General features: G+C 45.3%; 1 protein-coding gene across 1 annotated transcript in view; it reads right to left on the reverse strand.

Moving 5' to 3' along the window:
- Nucleotides 1-731: 731 nt before the first annotated feature.
- Nucleotides 732-17,189, reverse strand: part of LOC119376066 (UDP-glucose:glycoprotein glucosyltransferase 1-like) — a gene marked incomplete at both ends in the record, with an annotated part of 51,312 nt that continues 34,854 nt past the window's right edge. The window contains 5 exon segments of the mRNA XM_049411358.1: nucleotides 732-792; nucleotides 1,338-1,543; nucleotides 4,983-5,135; nucleotides 9,291-9,626; nucleotides 10,179-10,467. Of these exon segments, the coding sequence (XP_049267315.1) occupies nucleotides 732-792; nucleotides 1,338-1,543; nucleotides 4,983-5,135; nucleotides 9,291-9,626; nucleotides 10,179-10,467 (1,045 nt within the window).

Genomic DNA, 17,189 nt, shown 5'->3' on the forward strand with positions numbered 1-17,189 from the left:
ACACTTGCGGTACATTGCATGCGTTATGTTCTCCGTGTGTTGTAATAGCATTATATTCGATTATCTGGCATGTTGCTAGTTATTTTTAAGATTCGGCTGGCGAGCTCGCCGTTGTCAAAGTGGTTAATAAATGTCCACATGTTCGTTTGCTCGGCGGCGTGAGTCTCTCCGTCTGTCCCGAGAGTGGCACTCTTATCATCAAGACTCCACAACTTTCAGAAATAAATCACGAAAATGATTTGATATTGTCACGCGGTCGTGACGTCGACGAAGACAGCAGTCGGCGTTTGCAGGATGAAACTGTTTATTTGGCCGAACTTGTGGCCAGAAAATGAGAACTAGAACTACAGCAATACACGCTGTACAATGATAGCGGCGAACAGGGCGTCGTCCGTCGATCAACTGACTAGCGGTGAAGCGCGTCGGCATTTAAACATGTGCCGTCGAATATTCCAGCGTTATCGCTGGCTGTCGTGCAAATTCTAGAATAAGCTCGAGTGTGCGCGTCTTGCGCGCAATCTTAACAAAACGATCTACAATGGTCGCGAAGGTTCTCGAACAATGAGGCGCGGTTCGCGCTGAGCGTTGCTGACAGTCTTTGTGGCTGAAAACCGAATACACCAAAAGTGATAAAGAAAGGCACGTGGCAATATCTACAGGTGCAAGCACTAACTTAGCGCTTGCATCCGTAGATACCATCTGCCGCTGGGCCTCACAGACGAAATGCTCACCTTCAACGGAGGATGCATCCTCAGTTACCTCACCAGTTTGACTTCCCTGTGCTTGTGCCACCTAGAACGAGAAAAGATGAAAATAAAGTTAATCCACAGCGCAGATGGAGAAATCAGTTACAATGACATGGTTTGGTAAGCTACTTCATGGCACTTAAAACAGGGCTAGACAGTAAGAACAAAGGACAGAACATTCTTGTTTTACTGCATACAGTATTTGTTCTAGATTACTGTGGTATGCTCATTTGCTTTGTCACTCTCACAATTTAGTAGAAAATCTTGCTCCTAACCAGGCACATGAACTGCTCAATATTTTAAAAGCAGCATACTGTCCTGAAACATATTTGCATATTTGATATCAGCATATAAAAATACATAAGCTGTAATTGTTTCGCAAAAATCAGCTCAAAATGAAAGAAGTATGCTTCTAAAGCAGGGTCCCCCCCTCAACCGGAGAGCACAACTACCCTGCGTTAGTATCCGCATCATGTAAATGTGTTTTTCGTGGCATTGGTTGTAGCATGCATCTCAAGCCCACAGTTCATTGATTACCATAGGAGCACATACATTTGGCATTGAGCACCAACATGAAAGCCCTCAATTCACCTTTTCCTGTTGTGCTTTGCTCGACTCAGCTGAGCCGGGACTAGCTTCCTTTGACCGTGTAGGAGCAGCTGTCTGCCGGGTTTCCATCGATGGCGACCTGTCCTTCGCCACAATCTTGGCGACCGGTAGCGTCGAGTCGCAGTTCTTTCCCGCTCCGTCCGACGACGACCGCCGCCGCTTTGCCGAACTTCTAGATGAGACCTTGTCTGCACCGGGTTCAATGGTGTTAAGCCACACTGTTATGTTAAGCCGTGGACAATCTGTTATATTTCGAAAAAATTACAGCGCTTTAGCTTTTACTGCTTCTGACACCTGACAACGAATGTGGCAAGATAGAAATTTCTCGATTTAGACACACACACAAGAAAAAAAAGAAAGAGGTTGCGGTAACAAATTTTGACATTCATGCAGGTATTTCCTGAAAATTCATGTGGGAAGAAATATCTTTTAAAAGAAATAACCTGGGGGCCTCCAGAAATGATGGCAAATAATTTAAAAAAAAGGAAAATGTGGCCATAAAGCACATACACTTGTGAGCGAAATGTTGACAATGTTGAAAGTTGGGTTGCTACAGTGGCTACATGCAACTGCTGCCCACCCTTCTGGTAGCAAGCAACAAGAAAGTCGCAGCTTTACAAGAGGCTTTTACACGCTTTCATTGTATAGTATCATATACCTAGTATATATATGTATATTGTGCAAATACCACTGAAAACAATACCTCCGTAGACAATTAAGAATGTTAGTTCTAATAGGCATTAGTTCTGTTCAGAGGAATTGGATAAGACTATTATGAAGCGAACTCATTGGCAGAGGTTTGAAACTTGCAGGAACACAAATCATTCAACATATAGTTGCCTGTTACCAGTATCTGCTTCACTGCACGTGATCAAATTCTGAGCTAAAAGAAAGGGGTGAGTAGATCACTGAAAATTTTGCTGCAGGAAGATGGCACCATTTTAGCCTATAGGTACATTGGCAAATGATTTTTCTACATCAAGCAAGAATACTACATAATAAAATTGTATGTAACATATATAAGGTTGAAATACCATAACACTACAATTCTTTCAGCTTCTCATGCTTAAAAAGACATTGTCTTAAGCTTTAGTACTTTGATTTACTTCAAATAACATATCACCATATCCACTGAAAAGTTCCGTATGTGATTACAAAAGTCCGTATGATTTCCATATAATTTTAGAGTATATACGGAATCCATATGTTAAATTTCCATAATCTTATGGACAGACAACACATGGAATTACTGGAATGCACACATTCAAACAGGGATATACAATAAATATAAAGAATGAAAATCACTTAGAAGTGGGCCCCTAATCTGATAGAAACACAACCACCACCAAGCATTTCCCTCTGTTAGAGCCAGATTTTCATTATGTGGTGCCATTTTACACTAGTTGTGAATGACACACACAAAAAAAGAAACATTCTTTGCAAAAAGCCAGGTGACAGAAGAAAGAGCTTGGAATGCCCCAAAAAAAGGCATATTATGCACACGTGATTTGTCTCAGCTTGATCTGAAAAGCAAAAAAAAAAAAAAAAATCAGGCTCTTTCTCCACAGGCATGGGGTGCCCATAGCAGTATGCAGTGCCGTGCAGACTCAACATGACGCCAAAGTCATTACCATGTACACTCGTGTAAGGGCCATATCTGCAAGATCCTACTTGGCAGTGTGCGGCTTCCATGTTATTTTTGTACGCACCACAGAATAGCGAGTGCTAGTGATGTTCATAATGGACTCTGTTATTACACGCAACATGCACCTAGGTACCCATTAAAGGAGTACTGCCAAGAAAATTTTCAGTTTTCTTGCGTCAAATGAAAGGTCAAGCCCTCAAGAGCATAGAAAAGGTAAGTGCTAAGTGCGAGTGCACCCTCAAAAAGTAATTACAGTATGTTTTTCAAAACTAATTTCAGGTTCCTACTGTACCCTGACGTCACAAAGCGGTATGAGTTTCTCGTCACCTGCTCGCACAATATATAGTGACGTTTCCACGGCCGCTCCGCACCGTGGCTTCGTTGGTGACGCACAAGCGGCCATCTTGGAAGTTTTGGTACCTAACATCATCACAACTAGCCAGACTGCTGCGTGAAGTCACCAGAATTGGTACTGTAGCCTGACGTCAAGCTAGCGTCGATGTCGGTAGGTGCGCCATGGGAAAATTGACTTTGATATCAAAATAAAATATCTTATCAGCATTTACCGAGTTTCACACTTGCTCAGAGCCATCTCTGCATACAGGGGATTTGTATGGCGGAGTAAACGTCGCTTCTGAAAAAGGTGTTAGTACCCCTTTAAGTCTTCGTGTTGGTCTTTGCTGCCATTACTCACGTTTGATTTGCGGTCAGATATGGTCAGTAGATACGGTCGCTTTGCAGTCGCCTTCCATACCAGCTACAGTGTTAAATACGGTCACTTTCCGTATCAACTACGGTATAAGATATGCCTCTGTTTTAAATCTTTTCACAACAGTGCCCGAAGGCATTTCACACCATGTCTTCAGAGAAGAAGAGCAGGCAAACTTCTTCTGTTTTCTCAAAAAATCATAAGTTGCCAAATTAGGGGTGCTGCCCTTGAGTGTACGTGATAATTCCTAACAAGGCCATCTCATCTCAAATTGCTTTGTTGCTGCAGTTCTATGAACACAACATTCCATACAGCCTAAGCTATATGCCAGAGTGCAGCTGCAGGCCAGTGCAAGCAGAACATTAGTCTAACCTCAAGACGGCCTACGACCTCGAAATCACAACTGATCAGAGTATTAAAGCTCATAGAGTGCCCAAGTGCCGAGTCTTTGAAATCAACCTAAATTTCAGAGAGGCAACGAATCCATTTTCTTCAGCGAATCCGGAGCTGAACAGAATAGATAGTAGATGAGGGCACGACAGGCACTTTTGTGGCTCAAGAGGCCGCAGGTCCACAGAAAATGCATACTGCATGAGAAATTCCTGCCCCCCTGCTTTGAAAGTGCCACAGCATTGCTTCAAACATGTAGGCGCTGTTTTGATATCATTTTGAAGTGCCCTAGGCAATGAATTACCAGTCAGTGATCAATCGATCAATGAAATGCTCCCGTTTGCCTGGGTGACTACCATATGCCAGTGGTGTTGATCATAATCACTGGTTGGCAGATGTGGATCTCCAAGCAAGTATCACTGCTAATTGCTGTCTTGATAATAATTTTGCATTGACAATTTTCTTTTTGCCTCATCACATTGTTGTAGCAGCTCTCCTTCCTGTCATCTATGGCTTCTTCAGTGGGCCACATAGCCTCAGCTAGCATCTAATACCGGTGTCACATGGGCACTTCAATCATGATCGATACCCAATTAGGATCAAATTTCTCAATGCGATGGCTCCCTTCCGATTCTTGCGTAAGCAAGCCAACCGTAATCAGACAGCTTAACACGGACAGGGCTTGACCACAACCGAAATTGCATCGTGTGACACCTGTATAACTGAAAACAAGCCTCTGCCCTCAAGAACTTCCCCCTTACTGGACCACCACCACGAAAGGACACCCCACTCCCCGCCATTCCAGACACCGTGCAAGCAAAGGCCAACAGGCGCGAGAGAAATTGGGAGGGCGAGGGTTCTGGGGGAGGGGGGAGACCCCTACCGATCACAGCGGGCGTCTTTCTGTGGCCGGGCGGAGCAGCAGCAGCAGAGGCGGCATGCCGCAGCACGTGGCGACGGTAGCTGCCAAACCACAGCGACTTGCGCCGGCGCACCACGGGGTATGCCCGCCGTTCGCCGCCAGACGCCTCCCCTCCTGGGCACCACCCGCAACACTAGACGTGTCACATCATCACCGCCGCGACGAAAAATCGCGTGCGTCAAAGCTCTTGCCAGAGATCACTCGCCAAAGCACAAATACCTCGCAGACGAGCCCGTGGCAGCTGAGCAACGGGCCCACAAAGTGGTCTGGCGAGAGCCTCTACGCTAGAGCTGGCCAAACGAGCGCAAGCCGGCCCCATCGGGGCCTCAGGGTGTCTAGCAAATCCATCTTTCCCGACAACATTCAGTTTTTCAGGCTGTTCCACACATGTATCAGTGAAGTTTCACTTTGGCAAGATCTCGGATAACTTATGTTCCATACACAGCAGGCAAAGCTGTGAAAGCTATGCAAGCCGTGCAGCCATAGATTGATTGGTTGGTCGATTAAGTTATTGATTAATTGATTGAGTGATCATGTTGTTTTATGGCACAAAGGCCAATGGTGGCCAAAGAGTGCCAGTTTCCATAGAAGTTTTCACTCAAGGAGAGGGCGTGGTTCAATAAATATTCAGGTTCATTACTGAACCCGGCTACTGAACACAACTCGAATCTTTTTTTACTGCAGTCAGCACACTTGCAGACACGTAGAAGACTGCTGAACCAGAAGCAACTGCCCATTGCTTTATGAGTGCTAGGTTGACAGTGCCACTGACAAAGGCGCTGTTAACGTCGGGGACAAAAGCCACTACAATTCTGACTGCAGACTGTGGCCAAGACCCAATGGCTGACCTTCGCAGGTATGGGATGAAAATTCTATCTGGTAAAACATTCCACGACTCTGCCAAAGTGGACAATGGCATTGAAATGTGTGCAATTCCCACAGGGGATGAAAGCATGCGCAAGGTACCTCAGCGTGAAAGTGAGTTCGACTTCGACAACAACTCAACCAGCATACCAAGACTGCCAAAACTCAAATTCAACAAATTGCTAAAGCCATGGCATTGCTGTCAAGCATGCACCATGAAAGCACGACTGGCACTATTACAGGCATAGCATTGCCCCTTGTAGAAGAAACAAAAGACAAGGTAATGTGTACACATTTTTTAAAACAGATTTCATTTAAACTACAAAGAGTACTAGATTGGAAGAAAAAAATCGTCCCAACACTTTAGCCTGCAGGGATGGCTTTATGTTCAATGGCCAAATATTCACTGGCCAGAGATGGTCAGATATTGAGCTAGCACTCCGGGTGTAGCAGAATGTTCTCACGGATTTTTTGCACAATTTGCTCTGGCAAAAATCAGTTCTTGCAACCACATCAGTTGATGTTTGCCAATGCAGAAACTTCCCTCGACGATTCCCCCCAGCACCCCAAACCCCACTTGCTAGACACCCTGAATGTTGTTTGTAACAGGCACTGAACAGGTGCAGCACAGACATTCTAAATGGCATAGCTGACAAACAGCCAGTTGCAGAAAAGAAAGAAAAAAAAGGTGCACACACAGCAAAGCACAGAGTGGCCATAAAAGTCACTGACTGCATCTACTATGTGCAGCAACTGCGGACATAATTTGAAGACACATATATAGCCTTTGCAAAAATTACATGTACACTCAAACCTCATTATAACGAAGTTACATCTTACACGAAAATAACTTCGTTATATCTGAAAATTCGTTATAAAAGTATATGCCTAACACTATGTACTGCAAGACTATTTTTCATTTACTTCGTTATAACCGATATTTTGTTATATCCGTGTTCGTTATATCGAGGTTTCAATACCTTTGTAAAGCAATCAAGAAAGGCAACAAAATCTGCGTTACTGGAGGCGATTCTTTAACATTTTAAAATTTTCACATATATTGGCAGAAAAAGCAAAAAAAGCCCCAAACATGTCCAAGGGTCTTTTATAACAATTATTTTCCTGGAATCATTTTCTCGCCACTAATTGCCACGAGCAGCCAATACGGCGCATCATACCATCAATGACAACAGGGTCCAAATTTTAAAACCAAGTTTGTTGCCAAATGTGGAGTTGGCAGTCTCCTTTAGTTCAGCATGAAAACGGAGCCCTGAATAGTGCATCTTGATGCGGCAGTTTTGCATTTTGTGTAGTTGCCAAAATGTTCCCAAATATGCCGTCTGGTGACAAGAAACTGCGTAGCATCTCAACACCGAGCTTTTATATGTGGCATACTAGCTCACTGTCACTTGGCAAGGTTGCTTACTGTGGCAAAATCATTTTGCCGTCTGATGTTGCCTCGCGTGACACCTGCCACGTAAGTAATGAAAGTGCCTGTCAATATGTAATGGGGTGTAAGGTAGGTTTCAGCAAAATTAAATAAAATGCGGGCATCTCAGAAAAAAGAAAGCAGACACAAGAGCGCGAGTTCCCTTTCTCATTCTTGACCACCATTCTTCCTCGATACGAAACTCCCTCGAAAATGCTCGTACAATTTTAGCTCTAGCGAGTTCCTAAATGCTTAACTGACAGGGTTATCGTAACTCCACTGGACTGCTGACTTAGCATGCACCCTACACATTACACAGGTTAATACAGCATCATGTGCTTTCCTGATGCAACACCTGTTGTTTTCCAGAAAAACGAGAGAAATACGATTAACGCCATCGTGATTTGCTTTAAGCGCATTGCAGGCCAGTAACAGGAACTGCATGTTTCACTCCAACAAGTTTGATGAAACATGCGAGTGCGTGTACTTCAGTGAGGATAAAGCAGTCTCTAGACCTCCCGTGCCTAAGCCACCACAGGCCAACGAATGAACATTAATATGCTATTTCACTAGTAACTGCTCCAAGACGAGAAGCACCACCTACAACCCCTCTATTACCCTTGTTACACGGGCACGCTAACCTCAGTTACGGCAAACCTCAGTTCCCTTAAACCGCAGTTACATCCAGTTAGACGGAAAGCCTAACCGCAGTTATCCCACTAACCGTGGTTGCTTCGAACTGAGGTTGACCACCTCAGTTAAGGAAGCTAACTAACAAAATGGCGGCACCCAAGTCTGTGGTCGAAGGCAGTGTGGCTCCACTGGAGGCTGAAACGTCTTCCCGAAAGCAAGTAAACTTGCCTTTCTCAAGAACAGAAGCGCTGACACGCGAAACAGTCCGTCAAAACAAACCACGCACCAAACACGGCGATACAAACGTATACAGTGTTAGTACACTGTACAAACGTATCAAGCAACGGATTGTCTTGGCTTTCGCACCGACTGTAAGTTGACTTCACCCATAGTTGCGAGACTAGCCCTTATTTAAGCCAAACATTGGCAAAGCACTTGATGGAATACGCTCAGGGACTGCAGATGCAAGGAGAAAGGATTTATTTTAACCGAAATACATTGTATTTGTCAGTATTTTTTATAAAAACCAGCTAAACGTTTATATTTTAATCACGAAACTTAGTGTCACGTGACCTCCTTCAGTGACCCAAACTAAGGACAACTTTTCGCGTGTAACATGTGCCAACCACAGTTGGTGCTAACTATAGTTTATTCCGGTTAACTGAGGTCCGTCGTAACTGAGGTTAGCATGCCCGTGTAACTAGGGTATATGTCTCTTTGTTGCTCTAATGGTGAATTCCAATGGCAGTTTCGAAGCACTTCTGGTAGCAGTGTTTCTGCTCTTTGCTGAGCAAGTCTATTCCATTGGTCGACTGAGAGTGCCTCCCGTATTTTTCATTGGCAGATTCGGAGCAGCTCTGCCTCCAGATGCGCTCCACGGAATAGCCCTCTCTACTCCATGAAAATCGACGGAGACAACTGGAAGTCGCGTGTGCGCAGGACGCAGCACCGCGCAGTGTACCACGTGACTGACGTAATGCACTGCCCGCATGCGCTCGCGAACATGCGCTTATGAACGTGAAGTTGCGCATTCACAGAGTGGGACACAGTGCTGTGTACTGCGTGACTGATGCGACATGCTGCCCATGTGCACTTGTGAACATGCCCTTTTTTCACCCCTCCCACTGTGCCAGTTGCTCTGGCAGAGCGGTCCTGTGTTTCATTCGCAGATTTACTTTAACTGCCCTCCACCGAAGCGGAGTGCTTTGGCACAGATTTCGTCGGCCACTCCAAATCTGCCATAGGAATTCGCCATAAGCTAATGCCCCTACCCCTCCAATCCCGGACCTGTGAAGTCACGCATGCACCAAGAATAACCGACACATGCTGCAATGGATGCTTACCCTTGCTAGACGACGAAGGCTTGGATGATGACTGGCTATCCGGCGTTGATGCGTCGGGAACGTCTGCCGTGGCATCCCGAGTGGCAGTTGTCTGCGCGGAAGGAGGATTTTCGGTCTTGTCTTCCCGAGTTGCCTCGGCTGCGCCGTTTTCCGTCGCGTCCTCTTCGTCGCTTGCGACCACCAATCCCCTAAGCCTTCGGCTGTACCTCTTCGGGCCTCCCTCTTCGTTGGACGCCTCGACGTGTGGCAAATCAGGTACTGGGGCGTCTGAGGTCACCGGCGCGGGTCGCGGAGCGACATGGTAGTTCTTCGGTACATAAGGCACTGACTCCTCTCCTAAAGAGTGCAAGGAGCAATGATGGTTAACTTTCTCTAATTTTTTAACACAAAGGCTACTTTGTTGAACAGTGCTGATATGCCGGAGAGTCATTAAATGTAAAAATGAAATGTAACCTGCATTAATAAGTTACGATGTTATAGCAAATAAATCATATTAGAAGCACAGCAATGTGGAGCAATATTCATTAAAGGGAACAGTAGACTAGTGAAATGGAACCTGAAGGGACCAGGAAAATATGTTCCTTTAAACAAGAGTTTCATTTACTGAGAGATGAACAGGGGTGTGGAAATAAAGTACGAAACCAATCATACTAGCTGCAGTTGTTCCATCTAAGCAACAATACTGGGAGTCTACTGTAATTGTCACGCACACGTTCGTAGGAAGAAGCTAGAAAGGAAACCTAAGAAAAATTTTCATAGTAGATGAAAAATTCATCCCAATCCGTAATTCGAACGTGGGACAAATGGCTTTCCGCGACACTGGCTTAGAGCGGTACCATGCTTGGGTCAAACTTGCGGAGCACCGCAAGAAACTACAGAGCTACTTGCCTCTTTCCTTGCGAGCCTGGACGATGTCCTGGCAGATCTTCTCGAAGCCCCAGTCGAGCTCGGTGTCGACGAGCGCATTGGCTGCGTCCTGAAGGGCGCAGGCTCGATGCCGGATGTTCTTATCTGCCAGGAGAAAGAGGTTGTTGGTCGGAGCAAGAGGAATCCAGCATGTTGTGCAAGCAGTAGACAAGAAATAACCAAGGCAAGCGAGAAGCTGGCACACTCGGACCACGTCGCGAAGAAGTTGCATCCAACGAGAACACGGTTGAGTGCCAGTTGATATGAACATCTTCGTCGCAAAGTGACTCGTACAACAAAGGGAACAAACACAACTGTCAGGGGGACAACTGTGCCCACGGCTATAACAACTTCAAATGAGTTGTGCAGAATCCTGTAAGGTGGGTGGAGTTACGAAAGGGATAATTGACAACCACCCATATGCAGCACGAAGCCACAATCCATGTGGATTATGGCTCCATACGGATCTATATCCATATGGATCCGTATGAAATCCATGTGCATTTCCTTGAGGCTTCGTGCTACAAACGGGTGGTTGCCAATTCACAACAGCTATAACAAAGAATCTTATGGGGCTTGGTCTACACAATATTATCTTGGTTTTCTCGTACCTGCGGTGTCGTTAAGGCACAGCCAGCCAGACTTTAGAATTCCTTCCATTATACTGTGGAAAACATATGTACCGAAGAGCTCAGGATTCTCGAGATAGTTACGCAAGTCACTTCCCTGCAAAAGTTGTGCACTACAACACTCGTGATACACACAGGATGAAAGGAGTATTGCTATACAGGTCTTTCTGTTGTAAGGTCACTCGACTTGCATCCGGTACCAATAATTCGTTACAACAATGATCAATATAAAGTTTCGAATGTAGAAAGAAAGCATTTCAGAACTCGCTGAAGCAGCCACTTGCACGTGATTCTTGTTTCTTACAGATTTAGTTTCTGGCAGGCATTCATTTTAAAACGTTGCTTCAAGTGGTTTTCAAGGACGACAAAACATGAAGCAGGAAATTTGCACTATCGGGTATTAACACACCGCAGTTTTGAAGAAGGCACAACTGTAAATGCATTCGAATGCAAAGGTATGAAGCAAGAGGGAATGGACTACAGAAATAAAAAATCGATGCCGAAGCAGGAAGCGCTTCTGAGGTGGCCAAAAGCAACCCCCCCACCGTTCATTAAAGGATGCGCAATTAGTTAAAGCGCTTTGTACTTACTCTTCACCTGCTGAGCAGATGAGATTGCTGAAAGTCATGGAAATACAGAATAGTTATCGGGAGAAATCTCAGCCCTGAATTCAAAGTGTTAAGACATTTGTTTGCGCTACAACATGTATGCAAAATAGTCAAACAGCTTCACACTGCACCGTTAAAAAAACAGTAAAACCTTTGTACAGTCAACACCTGTTGACTGAGTCTCGTGGGCAACAGAGATAGCTTGAACGATCAACCTAGCAAAGCACCGTAAATGTGAGTTATTGTGTTATTTTACTGTACGTAAGCTCAAGAGATACAGAAAGAATGGGTGCACAAATATTAAAAAATGTCGAACATCGATTTGAACAGTGATACATTTACACTTAGGTCTTTGAATTGAAGAGTCCTATTCGTAAATCCAAATATATTTTGTATAGTTCAATGATATTTTTAAATGCCAACTACACCGAAATAAGCCTTAAATTAGAGCAAAAATATGAGTTTCATCACCATGGGCACGGCATAAGCAGTAAACATAACAGCATATGCTCGGGGAGCCAGACTTTTATCTGCAATAAAACAGTCATTCGCACTCTCTGAAGTGTATTGCGGGTGCGAGGAACCCGACTGTTTACGACGCTCTGTTAGTGCTTTTGATGCTAAAATTATTAACACTCCGATGCAAATGCCATTTAATACTGATCGTAAAAACGGCTCTTCAATATTCGGCTTAGATACGATTCAGCCTCAAAAAGTGCCGTTCACGCAATCCTAATAGAAAGGAAAAAATTTTACGCTTGCAGAAAATTCACATGACAAGTTCGGGTTTCACAACGGCCAGGCCACACGAACAAGTTTGCATCGTGTGTCAAAGCTGTAAATGCACCCCGACAAGGGTCGACAGCGCGATTTTTTCTGTCGCAATACGCAGCTGACCTAAGTTCCTACATGCCCAGTTCTAATGCAAGCGCAAAACTAATGAGCACCGAACTTATGAGAAAAGAATTGTACCTTTAATGCTAAGTCAGAAATAAGGTCTGCGTTGCCTACATCGGCGTAAAAATCATTAATTTACGCTTTGTGTCCTTTGGTATTCCTGTCGGTGAGCTCCTTACCACTGTCGACTAATGACAACCTATCGTCTGTGCCACATACTACATTTAAAATTTCGCTTTACCTGAATGGCTCTGCAATAGCTGCGCGCAGGATAGCACCCCGCTCCTGAAATAACCACTCTGCCGTTTCTGCGGAGAGATCGGTAATGCGCAACACAGCTCTGTTACTACTAGTTCGGCCCGCAAAATGACCTCTTTTTAATGAGCTTCCATACTGAATAAGCCAAGTCTTGGAACAGCTGAAACGCAGCAACATATAGGCACTGCGCAATGCAGTTTTTGAAACGCGACGGCAACGCGAGCAGTTTTTCCAAACCTTTTTTTCCCACAAACTGTACGAGACTGGAACTTGTTACCCAAAGAATAAGCTTCCGTATCCGATAATCAGGTTTTTTATCCCCGCCTGTGTACAGTAGAACCTCGTTGATACGTTCCCGCTTAGTACGATTTTCCGGCTCCTACGGTCGAAATCGCGAAAATTAAAAATAACCCAATACAGCTGTGTGTAATACGTTCCGGTTAATACGTTCCCGGAAAATACGATTATTCGGCAGCAACGTTCAGCACCGCGGAAAACTGCGGTCGTATGATACGTTTTGTAATCAGAAACTCCCATTCAGGCGCGCAAAAAGGGCCCTCTCGTGTACTTGTGAAGCGCGAAGTGGCAGACAGCCGCCGCGCGGCGACGGCAGCTTCTCCGCAGTGCCTCCCCCCCCCCCCTCCGCGCTTTCTCTGCTTTGCACAATTGTCCCCTCCGCGTCTCTTCCGAATTGCTCGATCGCCGCTCTCTGTCAACCACACACCGACCCGAAGGCAGGCGGCGACGCTGGCCGTCAAAATCTTCAAACGGCTTGAGGTGGAAACGCACATGCCGCCGCCGCATCGCCACCGCTGCACAACACGCCGCGACCCGTAACCATAGCAACGCCACCATTGTGCCCAGTGAATATGGCCGATAATTTCCCCCACACTTTTCTCCCGGAGCGCATTAGTTTTTGGGTTGCTGCGCCCGGCGCAATTCCAGTCGGCGTATTTCTCTGGCTGGGCAATTCTGCCTACCAGCGGGTCGTCAGAAGCTGCCAGAAAAGATTTGTTCTGGAAGATATCTGGAAAGTTTTTGGTTATCACACGCCAAAACGAGACGATGCGCGCTCGCCGCCATCTTTTTGAGGACTCGACAGATCAAAGTGCGGGTGCATGGGGACTTCACCTTCGGTTGCCATTACGCCGGGCGTTATCTTTTAAAGCCCGTTCCGCCGTGTGAGATGGTACGATTACGAGTGGCGGCGACCATAGCACAGGTCTGAAGTTAAGACAGAACGCAAACTGATCAGCGCGAGGATGCGACGTAGTATGCGATTGCCGCGAACAGCTGTCGCTTTCGGGGACGCTTATCACTTTCGCGAGATTTCGCATATCGTGTTGTACCACGATTGTTACGTGCACTTGCGAAGAGTTGAGCTTGTTAAGCCTTTAGCGGGGCGGATTTTTCTTCACGGACGGGGCAAGTCACGCGTGATCTTGCGAACGTACGTTATCGTATCCCAAATGCGTATGCTCGAGAATATCACTTCTGCTCTTCGGCAAACCTAGCCACATATTTCCAAGCGGCAATGCAGAAAGAACCGACGCTCATGCGGCGCAAAGTTTCGTCTGCTGACACGGCGGTAGCGTTTCTTTACGTTTACGCTGGTTGTCACAGAGTTCGATTTTGCAATATTCGGGTTGTCTCGGGATTTCCATACACGTGACCACGACGTTATTTTCGGTCACGACCGGAACTAGCTGGCTGACCTCTGGCTGCCAGCGAGATGCCAGGAGTTCGAAAATCGAAGAGTCCCTCCATGGCTTTTGAGAAATAAACGTTTTTTGCCCTTGCCCCCCAATATGGCCTTGTCAGCCTCAATTTTTACTGGATTCGGATCGTACGTTTTCCTGGATCATACGTTTATTTTCCGCGTTTTTTTCGGAAACGTATTAACGAGGTTCTACTGTAATTGCTATCGCAATAAAAGGAAAAGTGCTCAAGGTCACGAGGCATGTGTGACGTATCTTCTTCCCCCGTGCCATTCCACCCTGCTTTGCTTCCGGTGCTTTCGTCCGGACGAGAGAAGAGAGAAAGCAATTACAGCATGCGACAAATCTCTGTAACTCCGCTTGTACTGGACGGATTCTAAAATTTTTTGCGGAGGTCAATTTGCGAGGCAATACGCTCCTTTAGTGAAGCCATTCCATGGCTACTTACTTGGAAAGGTGTTTCAGGGCCCCTTTAAGCTTCCGCTTCAAAGGATGCTGTTGTCCCCTAACTTCTGCGCTACCTCCACATAGAAGTTGCCAGCATTATGACCAATTATCATAACATGAGAGTAGTGCTTATTCAAGTTTAAATTGTTCTTTTGTGATTACAATGACCAGTGTCCACCTTGACAATACTGTAAGATGGCAGATGCATCAATGACAGGCCATCTTCAGCAATAAAGAAAAAAAAAAGGTTAGTGTGTGTGGTCACCCTAATGGCTAATGTGGAAGGCCTCTATCACCTCTCTAGTTATCTTGCAACTATATCTTGACAATATCTCCGCATCAGCAAAAACAGGTGAACAGCCACACGTGTTGCAATGCAATGCGAGATGTGAAGCATTAGGATTCCTAAGTGAATGTTTGTGCTCTCTTAAGCGCACATTAATGCATCGGCCACTCTGCCCCATGTTTCACGCTGTACCAGACATGCTGTCTCATAGCCAGTTGTCTCTTACATCAGTGTCTCTTATCAAGGGGTTCAACTGTATACTGTTTTCTGTTGCGATTGCCATTGCTTGTTTCTTGCTGACAATTTTCTCACAGCATACCCTACGCGTTTGTTAATGTATACGTGTCAGTGGCGTCTACTGTACATACTTAAATACTGCACCAAAGTTATGTCTTTATTGTAGGCTTGTGCGAATATTCGACCACTTCGAAGATTCGAACGAATATTACAGTATTCGAATTCGCTTCAAAATGAAATTTAAATTCTAGGAAATTTCGAAGTATTCAAAACAAACGAATAGACATATATATAAACAGCATGTAACCCCCTGTAAAGGTGGTTTCACTGCAGTGGAGGTGTGCTATACCGTGACCACACCTTTCCAGGAGAAATCCGCACTGCCGCGAAGCCCCACTTCAAGGTTAAATGAACATACAGTAAAACCTCGTTAATTCAGAGTCACTGGGACTGTGAAAAATCTAATTAAGCGGGTTTTCGAATTAACCAAACATACAAAAAGCGGTATGCAAGGAACTTTGAATTACTGGAAGTAATCAGAGGTGGTCGCTTTGCTGTGCCTGCTAGTTTGCGGCTACAAGGGTTATGTTTTCCAGCAATACCTGGCCCCAATTTTGCCTCCAAACCGGGGAAACGGCGGGCCTCGCTGCTGCCAGTGCAAGAAAAAAAAACGAGGAAAAAAAAAACGGTCTCGTGGTCAAGTGAAATGCGCGCCTGCGGAAAAAAAAAAAAAGACATGCTTCGCTGCAACACAGTGGTGACACGCGGGCAGCATGTCACCTGTTCCTCGCAGCTTCAGCGCATCATGATGCGACCATTGGCCCATTCTTTCTGGTAAAATAAAGAATTTAATAATGACCAGTGCGACGGAATTCGCGATGTGTTCTGGGTGGAAAAGATGATCACTGAAGTTCTCGAACTGAGTTTTCGAAGTAGGCGTTGCAGGCAAGTATTCCGTCAGCAGTACAAGTGCGCAAATTGCCGGAACAACCGCCAATCGGAGGTTCGCGTACATCGCGAATTCCGTGAGACCGCCCTTTATTAATTTCTGTATTTTCCCAGAAAGAATGGGTAAATCATGATGCGCCGACGTTGCGAGAAGCATGCGTCATGCTGCCCACGTGTCACCACTGTCTTGCAGTGAAGCACGCCTTCTTTTGCACAGGCGGACATTTCAGCTGACCACGAGACCGCTTTTTCTTTCTTTTTTTTTCTTGCGCTGGCAGCAGCGAGGCTGGGGTGCTCAACTTGTCACTCATTAGTATCGCTACACTGCATTGCCTTGTGACTCCTAAGGGCCATCGTTTCTGCGGATTTGTGGCTAAGTCAGGATTGGGAATTGGCACATGGCACCCGAAGTTTTCGAATAAACCGGGCTGGTAGTGACCGCCGCTTCAAATTATTCACTCAAATTGGCATTGCAAAATATGGGGCCGCAGAAATCCTTCTAATTATGCGGGAGTTCGAAATAACCGAGTTCGAATTAATGAGGTTTTACTGTATTACCCTCACATCGATTCATCATTTTTTAAGTTTAAAAGCTTGTTATACCGGCTTATATGCTCTAAGTATAGTAAATTTTAAAACGTAACATATTTTACAGGTTATCACTTGCATTCTACCGAAAGTCAAGTCCTGCTACTACTCTAAGTTGCTTCCACTTCCCTCTGAACCAAAAAGAATGACTTATGCATATGTCTCGTTTCAACTTTAAAAATATTGCCCTGGTTAGTTGGGTCATGACAAATATGCTCATTTTTCTTCATAATATGCGATATAAACTATTCGAATTCGCTTCGAAATTCGCTTCGGACCTAAAATTTACTATTCGCACAACTCTACTTTATTGTCTTTTTTCTGTTGCTTCTCATTGTATGCTTTGCTGAACTGTCTCGCTGCTTGCAAGGGGGTTG

The sequence above is a fragment of the Rhipicephalus sanguineus genome, unplaced genomic scaffold (assembly GCF_013339695.2).
Source record: "Rhipicephalus sanguineus isolate Rsan-2018 unplaced genomic scaffold, BIME_Rsan_1.4 Seq1078, whole genome shotgun sequence".
Lineage (NCBI taxonomy): Eukaryota > Metazoa > Arthropoda > Arachnida > Ixodida > Ixodidae > Rhipicephalus > Rhipicephalus sanguineus.